Source organism: Scyliorhinus canicula, chromosome 12 (assembly GCF_902713615.1).
Source record: "Scyliorhinus canicula chromosome 12, sScyCan1.1, whole genome shotgun sequence".
NCBI classification, from domain to species: Eukaryota; Metazoa; Chordata; class Chondrichthyes; order Carcharhiniformes; family Scyliorhinidae; genus Scyliorhinus; species Scyliorhinus canicula.
This window is the reverse complement of record NC_052157.1, coordinates 57168787-57193559: the sequence shown is the minus strand read 5'-3', so window position 1 is coordinate 57193559 and position 24773 is coordinate 57168787. Positions and strand designations below refer to the sequence as shown.

The 24773-nt window shown below is 48.8% G+C and overlaps 1 protein-coding gene across 1 annotated transcript in view; it reads left to right on the top strand.

The window, feature by feature from the left end:
• The window catches only part of LOC119974255, a 107550-nt gene that overhangs the window by 79884 nt on the left and 2893 nt on the right, over positions 1–24773 (top strand). Inside the window, exons 14-19 of the mRNA XM_038813024.1 lie at positions 2136–2159; positions 13215–13295; positions 13441–13500; positions 15957–16064; positions 20070–20177; positions 24457–24564. Coding sequence (XP_038668952.1) covers positions 2136–2159; positions 13215–13295; positions 13441–13500; positions 15957–16064; positions 20070–20177; positions 24457–24564 — 489 coding nt within the window. The remainder of the gene's footprint in view (positions 1–2135; positions 2160–13214; positions 13296–13440; positions 13501–15956; positions 16065–20069; positions 20178–24456; positions 24565–24773) is intronic.

Sequence of the window (24773 nt, the reverse complement as noted above, 5' to 3'; positions counted from 1 at the left end):
TTATGTTCTTATGCTGGAGACCACCAGAAGAGGCCAGGATGGGTCATCCACTCAGCACCTCTGGCTGAAGATTGTTGCGAATGCCTCAGCTTTGTCTTTTGCACATATGTGCTGGGCTCCTTCATCATTGAGGATGGGGACATTTGTGGAGCCTCCTCTTCCAGTGAGTTGTTTAACTGTCCACCATCATTCACGGCTGGCTGTGGCAGGACTGCAGAGCTTCGATCTGATGCTTTTGTTGTGGAATCGCTTAATTCTGTCTATCATTTGCTGCTTATGCTGTTTGGCACACAAGTAGTCCCGAGTTGTAGCTTCACCATGTTAACACCTCATTTTTCAGTATGCCTGATGTTGCTCCTGGCATGCTCTCCTGCACTCTTCATTGAACCAGGGTTGATCCCCTGGCTTGGTGGTAATGGCAGAATTGGGGAATTCCAGGCCATGAGGTTGCATATTGTGATTGAATACAATTCTGCTACTGCTGATGGCCCACAGCGCCTCATGGACGTCCAGTCTTGAGTTGCTAGATCTGTTCGAAGTCTACCCCATTTAGCACGGTGGTAGTGCCACACAACATGATGGAGGGTATCCTCAATGTGGAGATGGGATTTTGTCTGCACAAGGACTGTGCGGTGGTCACTTCTACCGATACTGTCATGGACAGATGCATCTGCAGCAGGTAGATTGGTGAGGATGAGGTCAATTATATGTTTCCCTCTTGTTAGTTCCCTCATCACCTGCTGCAGTCCCAGTCTACCAGCAATGTCCTTTAGGACCTGGCCAGCTCGGTCTATGGTGATGGACATTGAAGTCCCCAACCCAGAGCATATTCAGTGCCCTTGTCACCCTCAATGCTTCCCCCAAGTGGTGTTCAACATGGAGGAGTACCGTTGATTCATCCGTTGGTGTTTGCCGGTACGTGGTAATCAGCAGGAGGTTTCCTTGCCCATGTTTGACCTGAAGCAATGAGATTTCATGGGGTCCAGAGTCGATGTTGAGGACTCCCAGGGCAACTCCCTCCCGACTCTACATCACTGTGCCGCCACCTTTGCTAGGCCTGTCCTTCCGGTGAGACAGGACATATCCAGGAATGGTGATAGTGGTGTCTGGGACATTGTCTGTAGGCAGCACGGTAGCATGGTGGTTAGCATAAATGCTTCACAGCTCCAGGGTCCCAGGTTCGATTCCCGGCTGGGTCACTGTCTGTGTGGAGTCTGCACGTCCTCCCCGTGTGTGCGTGGGTTTCCTCCGGGTGCTCCGGTTTCCTCCCACAGTCCAAAGATGTGCGGGTTAGGTGGATTGGCCATGCTAAATTGCCCGTAGTGTAATGGGGGGATTGTTGGGTTACGGGTATAGGGTGGATACGTGGGTTTGAGTAGGGTGATCATTGCTCGGCACAACATCGAGGGCCGAAGGGCCTGTTCTGTGCTGTACTGTTCTATGTTCTAAATATGATCCGTAAGTATGATTATGTCAGGCTGTTGTGAGACAGTTCTCTTGACTTTGACACAAGCCCCCAGATGTTAACAAGGAGGACTTTGCACTTTTGCGGTCCCTCCGGTTTGATACAACCGTGATGGCAGTTATGTGTCAACCACATTTCTGTGTGTGGGGTCTGGAGTCACATGTAGGCCAGACCAGGTAAGGACATGCAGATTTCCTACCTAAAGGGGACCTTAGTGAACCAGATGGGTTTTTACAACAATCGACAATGATTTTGTGGTCAGATTTAGTCTTATCTGATGAGGTGGGATTTGAACCCTGGGTCTCTCGGTTGCTAGTCCAGTGAGAATACCACTACTCCACCACCTCCCCTTGGAGGTCAAAGGAAGAGGCTTAGACTTGAGGTACAGAGGGATCTGGGTGTCCTGGTACGTGAATGTTCATAGGCCGTAATAGCGAGAGATTAGGAAGGCAAGTGGAACATTGGTGTTTATTGTAAGGGGGCTGGTGTATAAATATCGGACGTCTTGCTCCAACCTGCGCAGGGCCTGATGAGGGCGCGTCAGGAGTATTGTGCGCTGTTTTGATCTACCTACATCGGGATTGGAAGAGGTTCAGAGTGAGTCAGAGGCAGATTTCTGTCAGTGAACGGCCCCTGCATCAACTGAAATGTTTTTAACTTCATTTTGCAGAGGGCTACGATGACGTGGACGATGGTGAGTGGGCGATCAACCAGGAAACAAAAGTCCAAGACACGTATGGATCAATGGAGTTGGGAGGGGCAGCCGGAGGATTAGGTAGCGAGTGAGAATAGGAAATGGTAGGAAGGTAGATGGAGATTAAGGTAGGGAGTCACATGGGGTTTGAGGAGCATTGGGGAGTTACATGAGGGGTAGGAGAGATGGGAGGGAATTACATGGCATTGGGGAGATAGGAGGGAGTTACAGGGGGATTAGGGGAAATGGAAGGGAGTTACATGGGGATTAGGGAGTTGGGCGGGAGTAACATGGGATTAGAGGATATGGGAGGGAGTTACAAGGTGATTGGGGGAGATTGATGGGATTTACATGGGGACTGCGGGAGAGGAGGGAGTTACATGGGTGTTAGGGAGATGAGAAGGAGTTACATGGGGATGAGTGGAGATGGGAGGTCGTTACATATGGATTCGGGGAGATGGGAGGGAATTACATGGAGAATTAGTGAAGAGAGGGTGTTATATGTGGATGAGTGTAGCTAAAACATAGAAGCAGGGGGAAACCGTTCCACCCTTCGTGCCTGCTCTGCCATTCACCATGTAATGGCTGATCATCAAATTCAATACATTGATCCCGCCTTCCCCAATGAGAAGTCGGGACATGGGCAGGAGTTACATAGCAATTAGGGAAGATGGGAGGGTGTTACATGGGGCTGAGTGGAGATGGAATGGAGTTACATGGGTTTAGGGGCAGTGGGATGGAGTTAAATGGAAATTAGTAGAGAGGGCAAAGAGGTTCTTGAGGATTAGGGGTGATGAGAGGGAGTTACATGCGGATGAGGGCTGATCGGAGGATGTTAAATAGAGTTTAGGGGAGATGGGAGGGAGTTACATGGGGATCCGTCGTGATGGGAGCGATTTTCATGGGGATTAGTGGAGAGTGGAAGGAGTTACAAGTGTATTGGGGAGATGGGAGGGAGTTACATGGGGATTAGCGGAGATAGGACAGAGTTATATGGGGATGAGAGAAGTTGAGAATCAGTTAGATGGGATTAGGGGAGATGGGAGGGTGCTACATGGGGATGAGAGAGGATGGGATGGATTAATATGGGTATTGGGGCATTGGGTGGGAATTACATGTGAATTGGGGGAGGTGGGAGGGAGTTACATGGGGATTGAGGGTCGTCTGATGGAGCCAAATGGGAGTAGGAAGAGGGGACGAAGGGGCTGGTTTAGCTCACTTGGCTAAATCGCTGGCTTTTAAAGCAGACCAAGCAGGCCAGCAGCACGGTTCGATTCCCGTACCAGCCTCCCCGGACAGGCGCTGGAATGTGGCGACTAGGGGCTTTTCACAGTAACTTCATTGAAGCCTACTCGTGACAATAAGCGATTTTCATTTCACGTGGTGATAAGGGTGAGGGAAAGGATTTAGATGAGGACTAGGGGAAATGGGACGGAGCTACATATGGATGAGGAGAGATGATGCGGATTTACATCGGGATTAGGAGAGACGGGAGGGAATTACATGGGAATTAGGGGAGATGGGAGGGAGTTGCGAGAGATGGGATGGGGATGCATTGGGATTAGGGAGATTGAAGGGTGTTACATGTGGATTGGAGGAGATGGGATGGAGCTACGTGGTGATTGGGGAGATGAAACGGAGTTACATAGGAATAACATGAGATGGGAGGGAGTTGCATGGGAATTAGTGAGAAGGGAGGGACGTACATGGGAATTAGGGAGAAGGGAGGTTGTTAGGTGGGGATTAGGGAAATGGGAGGTGCGTACATGGGAATTAATAATAATAATTTTACTAGTATCACAAGTAAATTTACAGTAACACTTCAATTAAGTTACTGTGAAAATCCCCGAGTCGCCACATTCCGGCGCCTGTTCGGGTACACAGAGGGAGAATTCAGAATGTCCAATTCACCTAACAGCATGGGCGAAATTCTCCCAAAACGGGAGAAATCGCCAAACTGCCGTAAAACCCGCCCGGGTTTTACGGCATCGCGCCCCTTCCCGACGGGGGACCGATTCTGGTCCCCCGTCGGGGCTAGCAGCCCGACGTCGGAGGCTCCGACAAGTCGGGTTTAACGAAAATCGTTAAGCCCGCTTGTCGGACTTAGCGCCGGCTGACGCGTCATATGACGTCAGCCGCGCATGCGCAGGTGGGAAGACTCCACCCGCGCATGCGCGGGTGACGTCATCGCGTTTTTGCGCGAAACCCGCGCATGCGCGGTCCGGGTTGCCCCTCAGCCGCCCTGCGTATTGATACTGTGGGGCGGCGGAAGGACAAATAGTGCGCGGGCATCGGGCCCGCTGCCCGCGATCGGTGCCCACCGATCGCGGGCCCATGGCACCCTTGGCACGGCCGTGGTACTGCCGTGCCAATCGGTGCCATGGTTATTTTTTTCCAGGTGGTCACGACGTTTTTACGAACGGCAGGACCAGGTGTGTTTGCCGTTCGTAAAAAGGTCGTAAAGGGCTGGGACTTCGGCCCTTCTAACAGCTGTGAATCGCTGCCGGCCGTAAAAAAACGGCGGCAGCGATTCGTGTCGGGATTTCGGCGGGGGGGGGGAGAATAGCGGGAGGGCGTCAAAAAAGTCGGGAAGGCCCTCCCGCTATTCTCCCACCCGTCGTGGGGGGGGGGAGAATTTCGCCCCATATCTTTTGGGACTTGTGGGAGGAAACCGGAGCACCCAGAGGAAACCCAGGCAGATGTGGCAAGAATGTGCAGACTCCACAATTAGGGGAGATGGGAGTGCATTGCTTGGGCTTGAGGGTAATGGGATGGAGTTATTTGGGGATTAGGGAGATCGGCGAGAGTTACATGGGGATTGGGGAGATGGGAGGGAGTTACATGGGGATGAGTTGAGATGGATATGAGAGGAAATGGGAGGTGCGTCCATGGGGATTAAGGGAGATGGGAGGGAGTTACATGGGAATAAGGGGAGATGAGATTGGGTTACATGGAGGTTTGGGGAGTTGGGAGGGAGTTACGTGGATTCAGGGAAATAGAAGGGATTTGGATGGGGATTAGCCGAGATGGAAGGAATTGTCATGAGGATTAGAAGAGAAGGGAAGGAGTTGGAATGAGGAAAAATGGGAGGAGCTAAATGGGCATGAGAGGAAATGGGAGGGAGGTCCGTGGGGGTTAGGAGAGATGGCAGCGAGTTATATGGGAATTAGGAGAGACGGTAGGAAGTTATATGCAAATGAGAGGGATTTACATGGGGAGTAGTTGCGATGGGCGGGATTTTCATAGGGATTAGGGGAGAGGGGTAAAGGGAGATGGGAGGGAGTTACATGCGGATTATTTTTGATGCGATAGATTTACATTATCGTTAAGGTGACATGGGAAGGAGTTACATGGGGATTTGGGAGATGGGAGGGAGATACATGGGTATGAGGGGAGATTGGAGATGATTACATGTGGATTAAGGAGAGGGGAGGGAATTACATGGGGTTTAGGGGAGATGGGATGCAGTTACATGGGGATAAGGGGCGATACAGGGAGGTACATGGGGATAAGGGGTGACAGGAGGGAGTTACATTGGGATAAGGGGCGATAGAGGGAGTTACATGGGGAGAAGGGGTGATAGAGGGAGTTACATTGGGATAAGGGGCGATAGAGGGAGTTACATGGGGAGAAGGGGTGATAGAGGGAGTTACATGGGGATGAGGGGGACATAGAGGGAGTTACATGGAGATAAGGGGCGATAGAGGGAGTTACATTGGGATAAGGAGTGATAGAGGGAGTTACATTGGAATAAGGGGCGATAGAGGGAGTTACATGGGGATAAGGGGCGATAGAGGGAGTTACATTGGGATAAGGGGCGATAGAGGGAGTTACATTGGGATAAGGGACGATAGAGGGAGTTACATGGAGATAAGGGGCGATAGAGGGAGTTACATGGGGATAAGGGGCGATGGAGGGAGTTACATGGGGATGAGGGGGACATAGATGGAGTTACATGGGGATAAAGGGCGATAGAGGGAGTTACATTGGGATAAGGAGTGATAGAGGGAGTTACATAGGGATAAGGGGCGATAGAGGGAGTTACATGGGGATAAGGGGCGATAGAGGGAGTTACATGGGGATAAAGGGTGACAGGAGGGAGTTACATGGGAATGAGGGGGACATAGAGGGGGTTACATGGGGATAAGGGGCGATAGAGGGAGTTACATGGGGATAAGGGGTGATAGAGGGAGTTACATGGGGATGAGGGGGACATAGAGGGAGTTACATGGAGATAAGGGGCGATAGAGGGAGTTACATTGGGATAAGGGGCGATAGAGGGAGTTACATTGGGATAAGGAGTGATAGAGGGAGTTACATTGGAATAAGGGGCAATAGAGGGAGTTACATGGGGATAAGGGGCGATAGAGGGAGTTACATTGGGATAAGGGGCGATAGAGGGAGTTACATTGGGATAAGGGACGATAGAGGGAGTTACATTGGGATAAGGGGCGATAGAGGGAGTTACATGGGGAAATGGGGCGATGGAGGGAGTTACATGGGGATGAGGGGGACATAGATGGAGTTACATGGGGATAAAGGGCGATAGAGGGAGTTACATTGGGATAAGGAGCGATAGAGGGAGTTACATAGGGATAAGGGACGATAGAGGGAGTTACATGGGGATAAGGGGCGATAGAGGGAGTTACATGGGGATAAAGGGTGACAGGAGGGAGTTACATGGGGATGAGGGGGACATAGAGGGGGTTACATGGGGATAAGGGGCGATAGAGGGAGTTACATGGGGATAAGGGATGACAGGAGGGATTTACATGGGGATGAGGGGGTCATAGAGGCAGTTACATGGGGATAAGGGGTTCGAGGAGGGAGTTACATTGGATTATTTTTGATGCATTGGATTTACGTTATTGCTAAAGTGACATGGAGGGGAGTTGCACAGGGATTAAGGATAATGGGAGGGACTACAAGGGGATTAGGGAGAAGGGAGGGAGTTACACGGGGATGATGGTGAGGGGATGGAGTTAAATTGGGAGTAACAAATATTGAAGGGATTTACATGGGGATGAAAGAGATGGGAGGGAGCTACATGGGGATTAGGGGGGATGGGAGTGAGTTACATTGTGATGAGGGTAGATGGGAAGGAGTTACATGGGGATGAGGCAGATGGGAGGGTGTTATATCGGGTGTAAGGAGATCCGAGGGAGTTATATGGGGATAAATGGAGATGAGAGGGAGTTACTTGGGATGAGTGAGATGGGAGACAGTTTCATGAGGATTAGCGGAGTTGGGATAGTATTACATGGGGATTAGGGAGATGGGAGGGAGTTACATGGGGATTATGAACATTGAAGGGAGTTACAAGGGGATTAAGGATAATGGGAGGGATTATCTGAGATGCCAGTATATTATATGGAGATTAGAGAGAGGGGAGAGAATTACATAGGGATTAATGATGATGGGAGTGAGTTACAATAGGATTAGGGAGGTGGGAGTGTGATCTCCATGGAAATTTATAATGGGATGATGGAGAAGGCAGGGAGTTAAATGGGGTTTGGAAGATGGGAAGGTGTTATATGGTGGTGACGGAAATGGGACAGAGTTACATCGGGATTGGGGAAATGCAAGAGAGTTATATGAGGATTAGGGAGACCGAAGGGAGTTACTTGGGGATAAAGGGGGATGGAAGGGTGCTACAGGGGGATAAGGGGGGATGTGAGCACGTTCCAATGGAACGTGGAGACATGCGAGGTATTTATATACTGATGAGGGGAGATGGGAGAGAGTTACATGGGGATTAGGGGGATCGGAGGGAATTACATGGGGATTAGGGAGATCAGAGGGAGTTACACATGGGGATTCGGGAGATCAGAGGAAGTTATGTGGAGAGTAGGAGTGATGGGAGGGTACTCCATGGGGATTAGATCAGATGGAAGGGAGTTACATGGGGAGTAGGAGTGATCGGAGTGTGTTCTATGAGGATTAGGGAGAGGTCAGGGTGTTACATGGGAATTAGGAGAAATGGGAGAGTGTTACATGGGGATGAAGGTGGTGGACGGAGTTACATGGGATTATAGAGATTGAAGGGAGTTACATCAGGGTTGGGTGAGATGCGAGGGAATTATATGGAAATTAAGGTGCTGGGTGGGATTTACATGGATTAGGGTGATTTAAGGGTGTTACATGGGAATTAGATGGGAGGGAGTTAAGTGGGGATTATGGAAGTGGGAGGGAGTTACATGGGGATTAAGGAAGATGATAGGGAGTTACATCAGGATTAATGATGATGGGAGGGATTTACAAGCGGGTCAGGGAGATGGAGAGGTTATTTCCATGGGAATTTACAACTGGATGATGGAGGTGGGAGGGAGTTGCATGGGGCTAAGGAGCTGGGAAAGAGTTACATGGTGATGATGGAGAAGGCGGGAGTTACATAGGTTAAGGAGATGCGAGAGAGCTATATGGGGATGAGTGAGATGATGGAAGCTACATGTGAAATAGTGGGATGGGAGGGAGTTACATAGGGTTTCATGAACGTGGGGATGTTACATGGCAATGACGGAGATGGGAGGGAGTTACATGGGATGACGGAGATGGGAGGGAGTTACATGGCAATGACAGAGATGGGAGGGCGTTATATATAGATTAGGGAGGTGGGAGGTAGTTACATGGGGATTAGTGAGATGGGAGGGTGTTACTTGGGGATGAGGGGAAATGGGAGGGAGTTACATGGGGATTCGCACAGATGGGAGGGAATTACATGGTAATTAGGGAAGTCGGGGAGATACATGGGGATTTGGATGATGGGAGGGAGTTACAATGGGATTAGGGAGATGGGTGGGAGTTATGTGAGGATTAGGGAAGATGGGACGTAGTTCCATGGGGATGAGCAAATTGGGTGGGTGAAGCATTACGTTTAGGTAGATGGGGGTGAGTTACATGGGAATCAGGGGAGGTGGGAGTGAGCTACCTGAGGATCGGGGGATGGGAGGGAGTTACTTTGGGATTAAGGGAGATGGGATAGAGTTAGATGGGGTTTAGGTGAGAATTGAGGGAAATACATGGGGATGAGCGAATTGGGTGGACGATGCATGACCTTTAGGTAGGTGGGAGGGAGTTATAAAGGGTTTTCAGGAGAGGGGAGGAGTTACATGAGTTTAGTGAGATGGGGGAGTTATATGGGGATTAGAAATTAGAACATGGAACATAGAAAATACAGCACAGAACAGGCCCTTCGGCCCACGATGTTGTGCCAAGCGTTTGTCCTAGATTAAGAACAAATCAATCTACACCCCAGCATTCTACCCTAATCCATGTACCTATCCAATAGCCGCTTGAATGTCCCTAATGTTTCCGACTCAACTACTTCCACAGGCAGTGCATTCCATGCCCCCACTACTCTCTGGGTAAAGAACCTACCTCTGACATCCCCCCCATATCTTCCACCATTCACCTTAAATTTATGTCCCCTTGTAATGGTTTGTTCCACCCAAGGAAAAGGTCTCTGACTGTCTACTCTATTTCCCTGATCATCTTATAAACCTCCATCAAGTCGCCCCTCATCCTTCTCCGTTCTAATGAGAAAAGGCCTAGCACCCTCAACCTTTCCTCGTATGACCTACTCTCCATTCCAGGCAACATCCTGGTAAATCTCCTTTGCACCTTTTCCAAAGCTTCCACACCCTTCCTAAAATGAGGCAACCAGAATTGCACACAGTACTCCAAATGTGGTCTTACCAAGGTTTTGTACAGCTGCATCATCACCTCATGGCTCTTAAATTCAATCCCTCTGCTAATGAACGCTAGCACACCATAAACCTTCTGCACAGCTCTATCCACTTGAGTGGCAACTTTCAAAGATCTATGAACATAGACCCCAAGATCTCTCTCCTCCTCCACATTGCCAGAAACCCTACCATTAACCCTGTATTCCGCATTCATATTTGTCCTTCCAAAATGGACAAACTCACACATTTCAGGGTTAAACTCCATCTGCCACTTCTCAGCCCAGCTCTGCATCCTATCTATGTCTCTTTGCAGCCGACAACAGCCCTCCTCACTATCCACAACTCCACCAATCTTCGTATCGTCTGCACATTTACTGACCCACCCTTCAACTCCCTCATCCAAGTCATTAATGAAAATCACAAACAGCAGAGAACCCAGAACTGATCCCTGCGGTACGCCACTGGGAACTGGGCTCCAGGCTGAATATTTGCCATCCACCACCACTCTCTGACTTCTATTAGTTAGCCAGTTCGTTATCCAACTGGCCAAATTCCCCACTATCCCATGCCTCCTTACTTTCTGCATAAACCTACCATGGGGAACCTTATCAAATGCCTTCCTAAAATCCATGTACACTACATCCACTGCTTTAACTTTATCCACATGCTTGGTCACCTCCTCAAAGAATTCAATAAGACTGGTGAGGCAAGACCTACCACTTACAAATCCGTGCTGACTATCCCAATCAAGCAGTGTCTTTCCAGATGCTCAGAAATCCTATCCCTCAGTACCCTTTCCATTACTTTGCCTACCACCAAAGTAAGACTAACTGGCCTGTAATTCCCAGGGTTATCCTTATTTCCTTTTTTGAACAGGGACACGACATTCGCCACTCTCCAATCCCCTGGTACCACCCCTGTTGACAGTGAGGACGAAAAGATCATTGCCAACGGCTCTGCAATTTCATCTCTTACTTCCCATAGAATCCTTGGATATATCCCGTCAGGCCCGGGGACTTGTCTATCCTCAGGTTTTTCAAAATGCCCAACACATCTTCCTTCCTAACAAGTATCTCCTCGAGCTTACCAGTCTGATTCACACTGTCCTCTCCAACAATATGACCCCTCTCATTCGTAAATACTGAAGAAAAGTACTCGTTTAAGACCTCTCCTATCTCTTCAGACTCAATACACAATCTCCCGCTGCTGTCCTTGATCGGACCTACCCTCGCTCTAGTCATTCTCATATTTCTCACATATGTGCAAAAGGTCTTGGGGGTTTCCTTGATCCTACCAGCCAAAGATTTTTCATGCCCTCTCTTAGATCTCCTAATCCCTTTCTTCAGTTCCCTCCTGGCTATCTTGTATCCCTCCAGCACCTTGTCTGAACCTTGTTTCCTCAGCCTTACATAAGTCTCCTTCTTCCTCTTAACAAGAAATTCACCCTCTCTTGTCAACCATGGTTCCCTCACGCGACCATCTCTTCCCTGCCTGACAGGGACATACATATCAAGGACATGTAGTATCTGTTCCTTGAACAAGTTCCACATTTCAATTGTGTCCTTCCCTGACAGCCTTTGTTCCCAACTTATGCACTTCAGTTCTTGTCTGACAGCATTGTAATTACCCTTCCCCCAATTGTAAACCTTGCCCTGTTGCACGCACCTATCCCTCTCCATTACTAAAGTGAAAGTCACAGAATTGTGGGCACTATCTCCAAAATGCTCCCCCACTAACAAATCTATCACTTGGCCTGGTTCATTACCAAGTACCAAATCCAATAAGGCCTCCCCTCTGGTCGGACAATCTACATACTGTGTTAGAAAAGCTTCCTGGACACACTGCACAAACACCACTCCATCCAAACTATTTGATCTAAAGAGTTTCCACTCAATATTTGGGAAGTTGAAGTCACCCATGACTACTACCCTGTGACATCGTCACCTTTCCAAAATCTGTTTCCCAATCTGTTCCTCCACAATTCTCTCCTGCTATTTGGGGGCCTGTAGAAAACTTCCAACAAGGTGACTGCTCCTTTCCTATTTCTGACTTCAACCCATACTATCTCAGTAGGCAGATCCTCCTCGAACTGCCTTTCTGCAGCTGTTATACTATCTCTAATTAACAATGCCATCCCCCCACCTCTTATACCACCCTCCCTAATCTTATTGAAACATCAATAACCAGGGACCTCCAACATCCATTTCTGCACCTCCTCTATCCAAGTTTCTGTGATGGCCACCACATCGTAGTCCCAAGTACCGATTTGTGCCTTAGGTTCACCCACCTTATTCCTGATGCTTCTTGAGTTGAAGTATATACACTTCAACCCATCTCCGTGCCTGCAAGTACTCTCCTTTGTCAGTGTAACCTTCCCCACTGCCTCACTACATGCTTTGGCGTCCTGAACATCGGCTTCCTTAGTTGCTGGACTACAAATCCGGTTCCCATTCTTCTGCCAAATTAGCTTAAACCCTCCCGAAGACTACTAGAAAACCTCCCTCCCAGGGTATTGGTGCCCCTCTGGTTCAGATGCAACCCGTCCTGCTTGTACAAGTCCCACCTTCCCCAGAATGCGCTCCAATTATCCAAATACCTGAAGCCCTCCCTCCTACACCATTCCTGCAGCCACGTGTTCAACAGCACTCTCTCCCTATTCCTAGCCTCGCTATCACGTGGCACCGGCAACAAATCAGAGATGAGAACTCTGTCTGTCCTGGCTTTGAACTTCCAGCCTAACTCCCTGCACTCGTTTATTACATCCACACTCCTTTTCCTACCTACGTCGTTGGTACCAATGTGCACCACGACTTCTGGCTGCTCACCCTCCCCCTTAAGGATCCTGAAGACACGATCCGAGACGTCATGGACCCTGGCACCCAGGAGGCAACAGACCATCCGAGAGTCTCGCCCGTGCCCACAGAACCGCCCATCTGTACCTCTAACTATGGAGTCCCCTATAACTAGTGCTCTCCTAATCTCCCCCTTTCCCTTCTGAGCCCCAGAGCTGGACCTCGTGCCAGAGATCCGATCACTGCAGCCGACCCCTGCTAGGTAATCCCCCCAACAGTATCCAAAGCGGTAAACTTATTGTTGAGAGGAACAACCATAGGGGATTAGGTGAGGTGGGAGTGAGTTACATGAGGATGAGTGGAGATGGGAGACAGTTACATGGGGATTAGGGGGGGATTGGAGTGAGTTGCAAGGTGGTGAGTGGAGATGGGAGGGAGTTACATGGGGATTAGGGGAGATGGGGTGGAATTACATGGGGATGAGGGGGTTGCAAGGCCACAACCTGGGGTGTATTGGGGAGTGGGAGAAGGATTCATGTTAACCCCAGTGTGATATTGTTTCCCAACGTTCCCTGCAGGAGATCTTCTGGAAAAGAAGGAATATTACGACGATGTGGAAGGCGAGATGGGCGGAGACATTGAGCTGAAGGTGATGGGAGGTGAGGCAGGTCAGGGGTTTGTTTGTGGGTGTGTTGTACGTGGCGAGTGTGTGGGTGTGGTGCGGGGGCATGTTCAGGGGAGGACTGTGATCCGCTGCATCCCACGTCCAAACTGACCCAAGATACTGTCCTTGTCTCCCTGCAGGTGGCGTTGGGGAGTACTATGATGATGTGGATGAGAGTGAGGATTTGAACAAGATGGCAGGTGAGGATTTCAGGCTGGCTCCCCCTATCCCTGTATTATCCTGAAGCATCCCATCCCCCTCCTCCCAGTTGGTGCAAAGGTGACTCGATGTTCACTGTGCACCAACTGGGTGTGCGGGATTCCCCCGCTTCCTAACACCATCCTATGGCGACGCGCCATGTTGAACATCCCTATCATTGTTGCTCTGGAATTACTGCGTGTTGGCCTCAAACCAAGACTTGTGTGTGGATGATAGCTGCTCGGGGAGTCCAGTTCTCCCTGGACATCTCATTCATCTGCCTGTCTCAGGAATTGACTGCAAGCGTATTGTCTTTGCGAGAAAGCCTAGATCTGATTATTATTTCTTAAAATGTTAAGTACCCAACTCTTTTTTTTCCAATTAGGAGACAGTGTAGCGTGGCCAATCCACCTACCATGCACATCTTTGGATTGTGAGGGTGAGACCTACGCAAACAGGGAGACAATGTGCAAACTCCACACAGATAGTGACCCGGGGCCGGGATCGAACCTGGGTCCTCAACGCTGTGAGGCAGCAGTGTTAACCACTGTGCCACCGTGTCACGCTCCTAGATCCGATTATATACCATATTTTTCTCATTCATTCAAGAAAGCCCCATTTACAAATCTGCAAAGAAATATTGTGATGATGTGGCAAGCACAGGCACAATGAATGACCGTGAGTCTCAACAATGCGTAACTCATAGCATAATCTAATCCCCACTGAATCTAATCTGTTGCATCACACATTAAATACCTTGCATAGTTCCTGTCTCCAAATCTCCTGGTTAGACCACACTTTAAACACTGTGCACAGTTCCTGTCTCCAAATCCCCTGGTTCGACAACACTTGCAGCACTGTACACAGTTCTGTTCTCCATATCCCTCGGTTAGATGACACTTGGAGGCCTGTGCACAGTTCTGGTCTGAATATCCATCGATTAGACCACACGTCACATACAGACTGGAACTGTGTCCCTTGAAAAGGTGGTGGCTGAGCCATCTCCTTGAATCGCTGCAGTACGTGTGGTGTAGGTACATCCACAGCGCTGTGAGGGAGGGAGTTCCTGGATTTTGACCCAGCGACAGTGAAGGAACGGCCAATATATTTCCAAGTCAGGATGGAGAGAGGCTTGGAGGGGAACCTCCAGATGGTGGGGTTCCCAGATATCTGCTACCCTCGTCCTTCAAGATGGTGGTGACTGTGAGTTTGGAAGCTGCAACCTAAGGAGCCTTGGTCAGTTAAGCAGATGGTGTTGCTGGGCAGTGATTTGCAGTCTTTAGTGATGTGACTGGGACCAGATGTACGACGAAAGTACAATCTTCTTCCAATGAGTGACATTAACCAGTCCTTGCTCCTGAAGACTGGAGCTATCTCCGCGAATATATCTGACTGCACCTTGGGAACATGTCTGTCAGTGCAAATCGCAATGGGTAATGGGAACCTTCCATCTATTCAAGGCCACACAGCCCAGAGAATGGTTGTGACCAGGCAGCTGTTGCCTGAAACGGCGGTGGAAGCCGTTCAATAGGAACTTTCAAAAGGGGCAAATTGGAGAAATATTCAAAGAGGAAATGTATGCCGGAATGTTGGGGGGTTAAGAGCAGGGTGGGCCCGTGTGCGGACTAATTGGATTGATCTTTCACAGACCCAGCTACAGACTCAATAGGACAAATGGCCTCCTTCTGTACGGTGTCATTCTAAGGGCAGCACGGTAGCATTGTGGATAGCACAATTGCTTCACAGCTCCAGGGTCCCAGGTTCGATGCTGGCTTGGGTCACTGTCTGTGCGGAGTCTGCACATCCTCCCCGTGTGTGGGTGGGTTTCCTACGGGTGCTCCGGTTTCCTCCCACAGTCCAAAGACGAGCAGGTTAGGTGGATTGGCCATGATAAATTGCCCTTAGTGTCCAAAATTGCCCTTAGTGTTGGGTGGGGTTACTGGGTTATGGGGATAGGGTAGAGGTGTTGACCTTGGGTAGGGTGCTCTTTCCAGGAGCTGGTGCAGACTCGATGGGCCGAATGGCCTCCATCTGCATTGTAAAGTCTATGAAAAACTGAGGGAATAAATGCGGCATGTTGGCACGGTGGTTAGCACTGCTGCCTCAAAGCACCAGGGACCCAAATTCAATTCCGGCCGTGGGTCACTGCCTGCGTGGGGTTTGCATGTTCTCCCTGTGTCTGCGTGGGTTTCCTCCAGGTGCTCGGGTTTACTCCCACTGTCCAAAGATGTGAAGGTAAGGTGGATTCGCCATGCTAAATTGCCCCTTAGTGTCCAGGTATGTGCAGGTTAGGTTATGGGGTTACAGGGATAGGGCGGGGTGGATAGGGGAGTGTAAATCGGTAGGTCATTCGAAAGGTCGGTGCAGACACAATGGGCAAATTGGCCTCCTTCTGCACTGTAGGCACTCTGCTATAAATCTCAGTCGGAGACTGACCTCGTTGCAATTTCTTTTGAAGGAGTTTATGATGATGTTGAAACGGAGTCTGGAGCAAAGCAGGGTAGCTATGAAAATGTTCCCAGCCACTGCACACGACCTGCTCCAGAGATGAGAGAACCTGCAGCAGGTAAGCTGCTAGAATCACTGTATCATTCAGGGACAGAGTGCGTAACTCACTGAAATATTCACCTGGTCTCATCCCTTTCATTTCACTGATTCACTCACAGCACGCGTAAGATACAAAGTAGAGTCCCTCCATACTGTCCCCATCAAACACTGCCAGGACAGGTACAGCACGGGTTTAGATACAGAGTAAAGCTCCCTCTTCACTGTTCCCATCGGACATGACCAGGACAGGTACAGCACGGGGTTAGGTGCAGAGTAAAGCTCCCTCTACACTGGCCCCATCAAACACTCCCAGGACAGGTAACAGGGGGTTAGATACAGAGTGAAGCTCCCTCTACACTGTCCCCATCAAACATTCCCAGGGCAGGTATAACAGGGGGTTGGATACAGAGTAAAGCTCCCTCTATATTGTCACCATCCAACACTCCAAGGACAGGTACAGCACGGGGTTAGATACAGTGTAAAGCTCCCTCTACACTGTCCCCATCAAACACTCCCAGGACAGGAACAGCACGGGGTTAGATACAGAGTAAAGCTCCCTCTGCACTGTCCCATCAAACACTCCCAGGACAGGAACAGCACGGGGTTAGATACAGAGTAAAGCTCCCTCTGCACTGTCCCCATCAAACACTCCCAGGACAGGTACAGCACGGGGTTAGATACAGAGTAAAGCTCCCTCTACACTGTCCCCATCCAACTCCCAGAACAGACCCAGCAAGGGGTTAGATACAGTGTAAAGTTTCCTCTACACTGTCCCCATCAAACACTCCCAGGACAGGAACAGCACGGGGTTAGATATAAAGTAAAGCTCCCTCTACACTGTCCCCATCAAACACTCCCAGGACAGGAACAGCACGGGGTTAGATATAAAGTAAATCTCCTGCTACACTGGCCCCATCAAACTTCAGAGCTTCCCCCAACCACCACAGCAACACACAGCTTGGTTCAACATCCCTTCCCCAAATATCCTTTTCCCCTTTACACTCGGCTTCCAATAAACATCAAATGACCCTTCCGACTCGTCTTCTCCTGAATGTAAAAAAGTATCAATTTACACATTTTAGAACATAGAACATAGAACATTATAGCGCAGTACAGGCCCTTCGACCCTCAAAGTTGCGCCAACCTGTGAAACCCCTCTAAAGCCCATCTGCACTATTCCCTTATCATCCATATGCCTATCCAGTGACCATTTGAATGCGTTTATTGTTGGCGAGTCCACTACTGTTGAAGGCAGGGCATACCACACCCTTACTACTCTCTAAGTAAAGAATCTACCTCTGACATCTGTCCAATATCTATCTCCCCTCAATTTAAAGCTATGTCCCCTCGTACTGGACATCACCATCCGAGGAAAAAGGCTCTCAATGTCCACCCTATCTAATCCTCTGATCATCTTGTATGCCTCAATTAAGTCACCTCTTAACCTTCTTCTCTCTAACGAAAACAGCTTCAAGTCCTTCAGCCTTTCCTCGTGAGATCTTCCCTCCATACCAGGCAACATCCTTGTAAATCTCCTCTGTACCCTTTCCAATGCTTCCACATACTTTGTATAATGCGGCGAGCAGAACTGCATGCAATACTTCAAATACGGCCGCACCAGAGTTTTGTACGACTGCAACATGACCTCATGTCTCCGAAACTCAATTCCTCTACCAATAGAAGCTAACACACCATATGCCTTCTTAACAACCCTCTCAACTGGGTGGCAACTTTTAGGGATCTATGGACATGGACACCGAGATCTCTCTGCTCGTCCACACTACCAAGAATCTTACCATTAGCCCAGTACTCTGTTTTCCTATTATTCCTTCCAAAGTGAATCACCTCACACTATTCTGCATTAAACTCCATTTGCCACCTGTCAGCCCAGCTCTGCAGCTTATCTATGTCCCTCTGTAACTTGTAACATCCTTCTGCACTGTCCACAACTCCACCGACTTTAGTGTCATCTGCAAATTTACTTACCCAATCTTCTACGCCCTCCTCCAGGTCATTTATTAAAAATGACAAACAGCAGCGGCCCCAAAACAGATCCTTATGGAACACCACTAGTAACTGGACACCGGTCTCAACATTTCCCATCAACCACCACACTTTGTCTTCTATCAACTAGCCAATTTCTGATCCAAACTGCTAAATCACCCTGAATCCCATGCCTCTGTATTTTCTGCAATCGCCTGCCATAGGGAGCCTTTTCAAACACTTTGCTGAAATCCATATACACCACATCAACTGCTTTACCCTCATCCACCTGTTTGGTCACCTTCTCGAAGAACTCAATAAGGTTTGTGAGGCACGACCTACCCTTCACAAAACCATGTTGTCTATCTCTAATCAAATTATTCCTTCCCAGATGATTATACATTCTATCTCTTATAAATCTTTCCAAGACTTTTCCCACAACAGAAGTAAGGCTCACTGGTCTATAGTTACCGGGGTTATCTCGACTCCCCTTCTTGAACAAGGGGACAACAATTTTCCCTCTGCTCTTGGGACGATAACATTGAATATACCTTTCCTGGTTTGCTCGCGAGACACCATTAATTGCAAATGTTCCTCGGCACCTCTGAACTCCCTTTGGACAAACGAATTCCCCCGCCGATCTCACAATTCAAATTTTGGATCCAACATATTTACTTGTACCTGAGACACAACAGACCCTCTCATTATGAATGCGCAAACCTAGACATTTAAACTTACATCTCGCAAAGCTCACAGACAACCTTTCTCTAGTAACCGTCTCCTTCAATTAATCCTGGTGCCCACCACACACACACGCATCATTGATACAGCTGTATAAAATTATGAGTGGCACCAATACATTGGCTGGGAAGGAACATTTGCCCTTAGCGGGGGGGTCAATGACCGGAGTGATAGATTTAAGGTACGGGGGATTAGAGGGTATGTGAGGAAAAGCTTTTAACCCAGAGGGTGGTGGCAATCTAGAACTCACTGCCTGAAAGGGTTGTAGAGACGGGAACCCCAACAACATCTAAGGAGCATTTAGATGAACAGCTGAAACACCATAGCATACAAGGCAAATAGAGGAAGTGCTAGAAAATGGGATTAGAATAGATCGGCGTTTGATGGCCAGCATGGATACGATGCTTTTGGACACAGGACACAGCCTCTTTTGGTGCTGTAAAAACTCAAATGACAAACATGCACAAACGAGTGCTCACACATGCACACTGACCTGATCGGAACATTGGTGATCCTGAGGGGTATTGACAGGATGGATGTGCAGAGCATGTTTCCTCTTGTGGGAGAATCGTGAATTCCGGACCATTGTTTAAAAATAAGGGTCACCCATTTCAGATGGAATGAAGAGAAATCTTTTCTCCCTGAGAGACGTGGGTTTCTGGAACTTTCTTCCCCAAAAGGCGGTGGAACCAGAATTTAGAATTTAGAATTTAGAACAGTACAGCACAGAACAGGTCCTTCGGCCCTCGATGTTGTGCCGAGCAATGATCACCCTACTCAAACTCACGTATCCACCCTATACCCGTAACCCAACAACTCCCCCTGAACCTTACTTTTTAGGACACTACGGGCAATTTAGCATGGCCAATCCACCTAACCCGCACATCTTTGGACTGTGGGAGGAAACCAGAGCACCCGGAGGAAACCCACGCAGACACGGGGAGAACGTGCAGACTCCACACAGACAGTGACCCAGCCGGGAATCGAACCTGGGACCCTGGAGCTGTGAAGCATTGATGCTAACCACTATGCTACCGTGCTGCCCACGGAATCTTTGAATATTTTCGAGGAAGAGCTGGTTAGATTCTTGATCAACGGCAGGGGTGAAAGGTAATCGGGGGGTCAGCTGGAACGTGACGTCCAGGTCACAATCAGATCAACTAATGATCTTATGGAACGGGAGAGCACGGCTCGAGGGGCAGAATGGTCTTACTCATGCTCCTATCTCACGTGTTCATATGTAAGCTAAAGGTTACTGAATTTGAGAAGGAGACTGAGCTCGCTCCAATTTCTTTTGAAGGGGTTTATGATGATGTTGAAACGGAGTCTGGAGCAAAGCAGGGTAGCTATGAAAATGTTCCCAGCCACTGCGCGGAATCTGCTCCAGAGATGAGAGAACCTGCAGCAGGTAAGCTGCTAGAATCACTGCATGTTGAGGGACAGAGTGCGTAACTCACTGAAATATTTAACTGGCCTCATCCTGAGAGGATTTGGACGTGAGGAAGGAGCTGCGCCACAAAAGCTAGTGATTCGAAACAAACCTATTGGACTTTAACCTGATGTTGTAAGACTTCTTACTGTTAGACAGGTACAGCACGGGGTTAGATACAGAGTCAATCTCCCTCTACACTGCCCCATCAAACACTCCCAGTCCAGGTACAGCACGGTTTAGGTACAAAGTAAAGCTCCCTCTACGCTGTCCCCATCAAACACTCCCAGCACAGGTACAGCACGGGGTTAGATACAGAGTAAAGATTTGTCTGCACTGTCCCATGAAACACTCCAAGGACACAGACAGCACAGGTTTAGATAAAGAGTAAAGCTCCCGCTATGCTGTCCGCATCAAACACTCCCAGGACAGGTATAACATGGGGTTAGATGCAGAATAAAGCACCCTCTATACTGCCCCCAGTAAACAATCCCAGGACAAACCCAGCAAGGGGTCAGATGCAGAGGAAGCTCCCTCTACACTCTCCCCATCAAACACTCCCATCACAGGAACAGCACGGGGTTAGATACAGAGTAAAGCTCCCTCTACACTGTCCCCATCAAACACTCCCAGGACAGGTACAGCACGGGGTTAGATACAGAGTAAAGCTCCATCTACACTGTCCCCATCAAACACTTCCAGGATAGGAACAGCACGGGGTTAGATACAGAGTAAAGTTTCCTCTACACTGTCCCCATCAAACACTCCCAGGACAGGAACAGCACGGGGTTAAATGTAAAGTAAGGCTCCCTCTACACTGTCCCCATCAAACACTCCCAGGATAGGAACAGCACGGGGTTAGATAAAGAGTAAAGTTTCCTCTACCCTGTCCCCATCAAACACTCCCAGGACAGGAACAGCACGGGGTTAGATATAAAGTAAAGCTCCCTCTATACTTTCCCCATCAAACACTCCCAGGACAGGAACAGCACGGGGTTAGATACAGAGTAAAGCTCTCTCTGCACTGTCCCCATCAAACACTCCCAGGACAGGAACAGCACGGGGTTAGATACAGAGTAAAGCTCCCTCTACACTGTCCCCATCAAACACACCCAGGACAGGAACAGCACGGGGTTAGATACAGAGTAAAGCTCCCTCTGCACTGTCCTCATCAAACACTCCCAGGACAGGTACAGCACGGGGTTAGATACAGAGTAAAGCTCTCTCTGCACTGTCCCCATCAAACACTCCCAGGCCAGGAACAGCACGGGGTTAGACATAAAGTAAAGCTCCTGCTACACTGTCCCCATCAAACACTCCCAGGGCAGGAACAGCACGGGGTTAGATATAAAGTAAAGCTCCCTCTACACTGTCCCCATCAAACACTCCCAGGACAGGAACAGCACGGGGTTAGATACAGAGTAAAGCTCTCTCTGCACTGTCCCCATCAAACACTCCCAGGACAGGAACAGCACGGGGTTAGATATAAAGAAAAGCTCCTGCTACACTGCCCCCATCAAACTTCAGAGCTTCCCCCAACCACCACAGCAACACACAGCTTGGTTCAACATCCCTTCCCCAAATATCCTTTTCCCCTTTACATCTCGGCTTCCAATAAACATCAAATGACTCTTCCGACTCGTCTTCTCCTGAATGTAAAAAAATATCAATTTACCCATTTTAGAATATAGAACATAGAACATTATAGCGCAGTACAGGCCCTTCGGCCCTCAACGTTGCGCCAACCTGTGAAACCCCTCTAAAGCCCATCTGCACTATTCCCTTATCGTCCATATGCCTATCCAATGACCAGCTTATCTATGTCCCTCTGTAACTTGTAACATCCTTCTGCACTGTCCACAACTCCACCGACTTTAGTGTCATCTGCAAATTTACTCACCCATCCTTCTACGCCCTCCTCGAGGTCATTTATTAAAAATGACAAACAGCAGCAGCCCCAAAACAGATCCTTATGGTACACCACTAGTAACTGGACACCGGTCTCAACATTTCCCATCAACCACCACGCTTTGTCTTCTATCAACTAGCCAATTTCTGATCCAAACTGCTAAATCACCCTGAATCCCATGCCTCTGTATTTTCTGCAATCGCCTACCATGGGGAACCTTTTCAAACGCTTTGCTGAAATCCATATACACCACATCAACTGCTTTACCCTCATCCACCTGTTTGGTCACCTTCTCGAAGAACTCAATAAGGTTTGTGAGGCACGACCTACCCTTCACAAAACCATGTTGTCTATCTCTAATCAAATTATTCCTTCCCAGATGATTATACATCCTATCTCTTATAAACCTTTCCAAGACTTTTCCCACAACAGAAGTAAGGCTCGCTGGTCTATAGTTACCGGGGTTATCTCTACTCCCCTTCTTGAACAAGGGGACAACAATTTTCCCTCTGCTCTCGGGATGATAACATTGAATATACCTTTCCTAGTTTGCTCACGGGACACCAATAATTGCAAATGTTCCTCGGTACCTCTGATCTCCCTTTGGACAAACTAATTCCCCCGCCGATCTCACAATTCAAATTTTGGATCCAACATATTCACTTGTACCTGAGACACAACAGACCCTCTCATTATGAATGCGCAAACCTAGACATTAGGGCCTCACGGTAGCATGGTGGTTAGCATCAATGCTTCACAGCTCCAGGGTCCCAGGTTCGATTCCCGGCTGGGTCACTGTCTGTGTGAAGTCTGCACGTCCTCCCCGTGTGTGCGTGGGTTTCCTCCGGGTGCTCCGGTTTCCTCCCACAGTCCAAAGATGTGCGGGTTAGGTGGATTGGCCATGCTAAATTGCCCATAGTGTAAGGTTAATGGGGGGATTGTTGGGTTACGGGTATACGGGTTACGTGGGTTTAAGTAGGGTGATCATTGTTCGGCACAACATCGAGGGCCGAAGGGCCTGTTCTGTGCTGTACTGTTCTATGTTCTATTTAAACTTACATAGAACAGCACAGAACAGGCCCGTCGGCCCTCGATGTTGTGCCGAGCAATGATCACCCTACTCAATCCCACGTATCCACCCTATACTCATAACCCAACCCGTCCCTTAACCTTACTTTTTAGGACACTACGGGCAATTTAGCATGGCCAATCCACCTAACCCGCACATCTTTGGACTGTGGGATGAAACCGGAGCACCCGGAGGAAACCCACGCACACACGGGGAGGACGTGCAGACTCCGCACAGACAGTGACCCAGCCGGGAATCGAACCTGGGACCCTGTAGCTGTGAAGCATTTATGCTAACCACCATGCTACCGTGCTGCCCCTAGGGTAAATCACGGAAGATCACAACCTTGAATCTCGGAAAACTCACAGACAACCTTTCTCTAGTAACCGTCTCCTTCAATTAATCCTGGTGCTGACCACACACACACGCATCATTGATACAGCTGTATAAAATTATGAGGGGCACCGATACATTGGCAGGGAAGGAACATTTCCCCTTAGCGGAGGGGTCAATGACCAGAGTGATAGTTTTAAGGTAAGGGGGAATTAGAGGGGATGCGAGGAAAAGCTTTTAACCCAGAGGGTGGTGGCAATCTGGAACTCACTGCCTGAAAGAGACGGGAACCCCAACAACATCTAAGGAGCATTTAGATGAACAGCTGAAACACCATAGCATACAAGGCGAATGGAGGAAGTGCTGGAAAATGGGATTAGAATAGATCGGTGTTTGATGGCCAGCATGGACACGATGGGCCAAAGGGCCTCTTTTGGTGCTGTAAAAACTCGAATGACAAACATGCACAAACGTGTGCTCACACATGCACACTGACCTGATCGGAACATTGGTGATCCTGAGGGGTATTGACAGGATGGATGTGCAGAGCATGTTACCTCTTGTGGGAGAATCGTGAATTCCGGACCACTGTTTAAAAATAAGGGTCACCCATTTCAGATGGAATGAAGAGAAATCTTTTCTACCTGAGAGACGTGGGTTTCTGGAACTTTCTTCTCCAAAAGTCGGTGGAAGCAGAATCTTTGAATATTTTCGAGGAAGAGCTGGTTAGATTCTTGATCAACGGCAGGGGTGAAAGGTAATCGGGGGGTCAGCTGGAACGTGACGTCCAGGTCACAATCAGATCAGCTAATGATCTTATGGAATGGGAGAGCACAGCTCGAGGGGCAGAGTGGTCTTACTCATGTTCTTATTTCACGTGTTCATATGGAAGCTAAAGGTTACTGAATTTGAGAAGGAGACTGAGCTTGCTCCAATTTCTTTTGAAGGGGTTTATGATGATGTTGAAACGGAGTCTGGAGCAAAGCAGGGTAGCTATGAAAATGTTCCAAGCCACTGCGCAGGACCTGCTCCAGAGATGAGAGAACCTGCAGCAGGTAAGCTGCTAGAATCACTGTATCATTGAGGGACAGAGTGCGTAACTCACTGAAATATTTAACTGGCCTCATCCTGAGAGGCTTTGGATGTGAGGAAGGAGCTGCGCCACAAAAGCTAGTGATTCGAAACAAACCTATTGGACTTTAACCTGATGTTGTAAGACTTCTTACTGTTAGACAGGTACAGCATGGGGCTAGATACAGAGTCA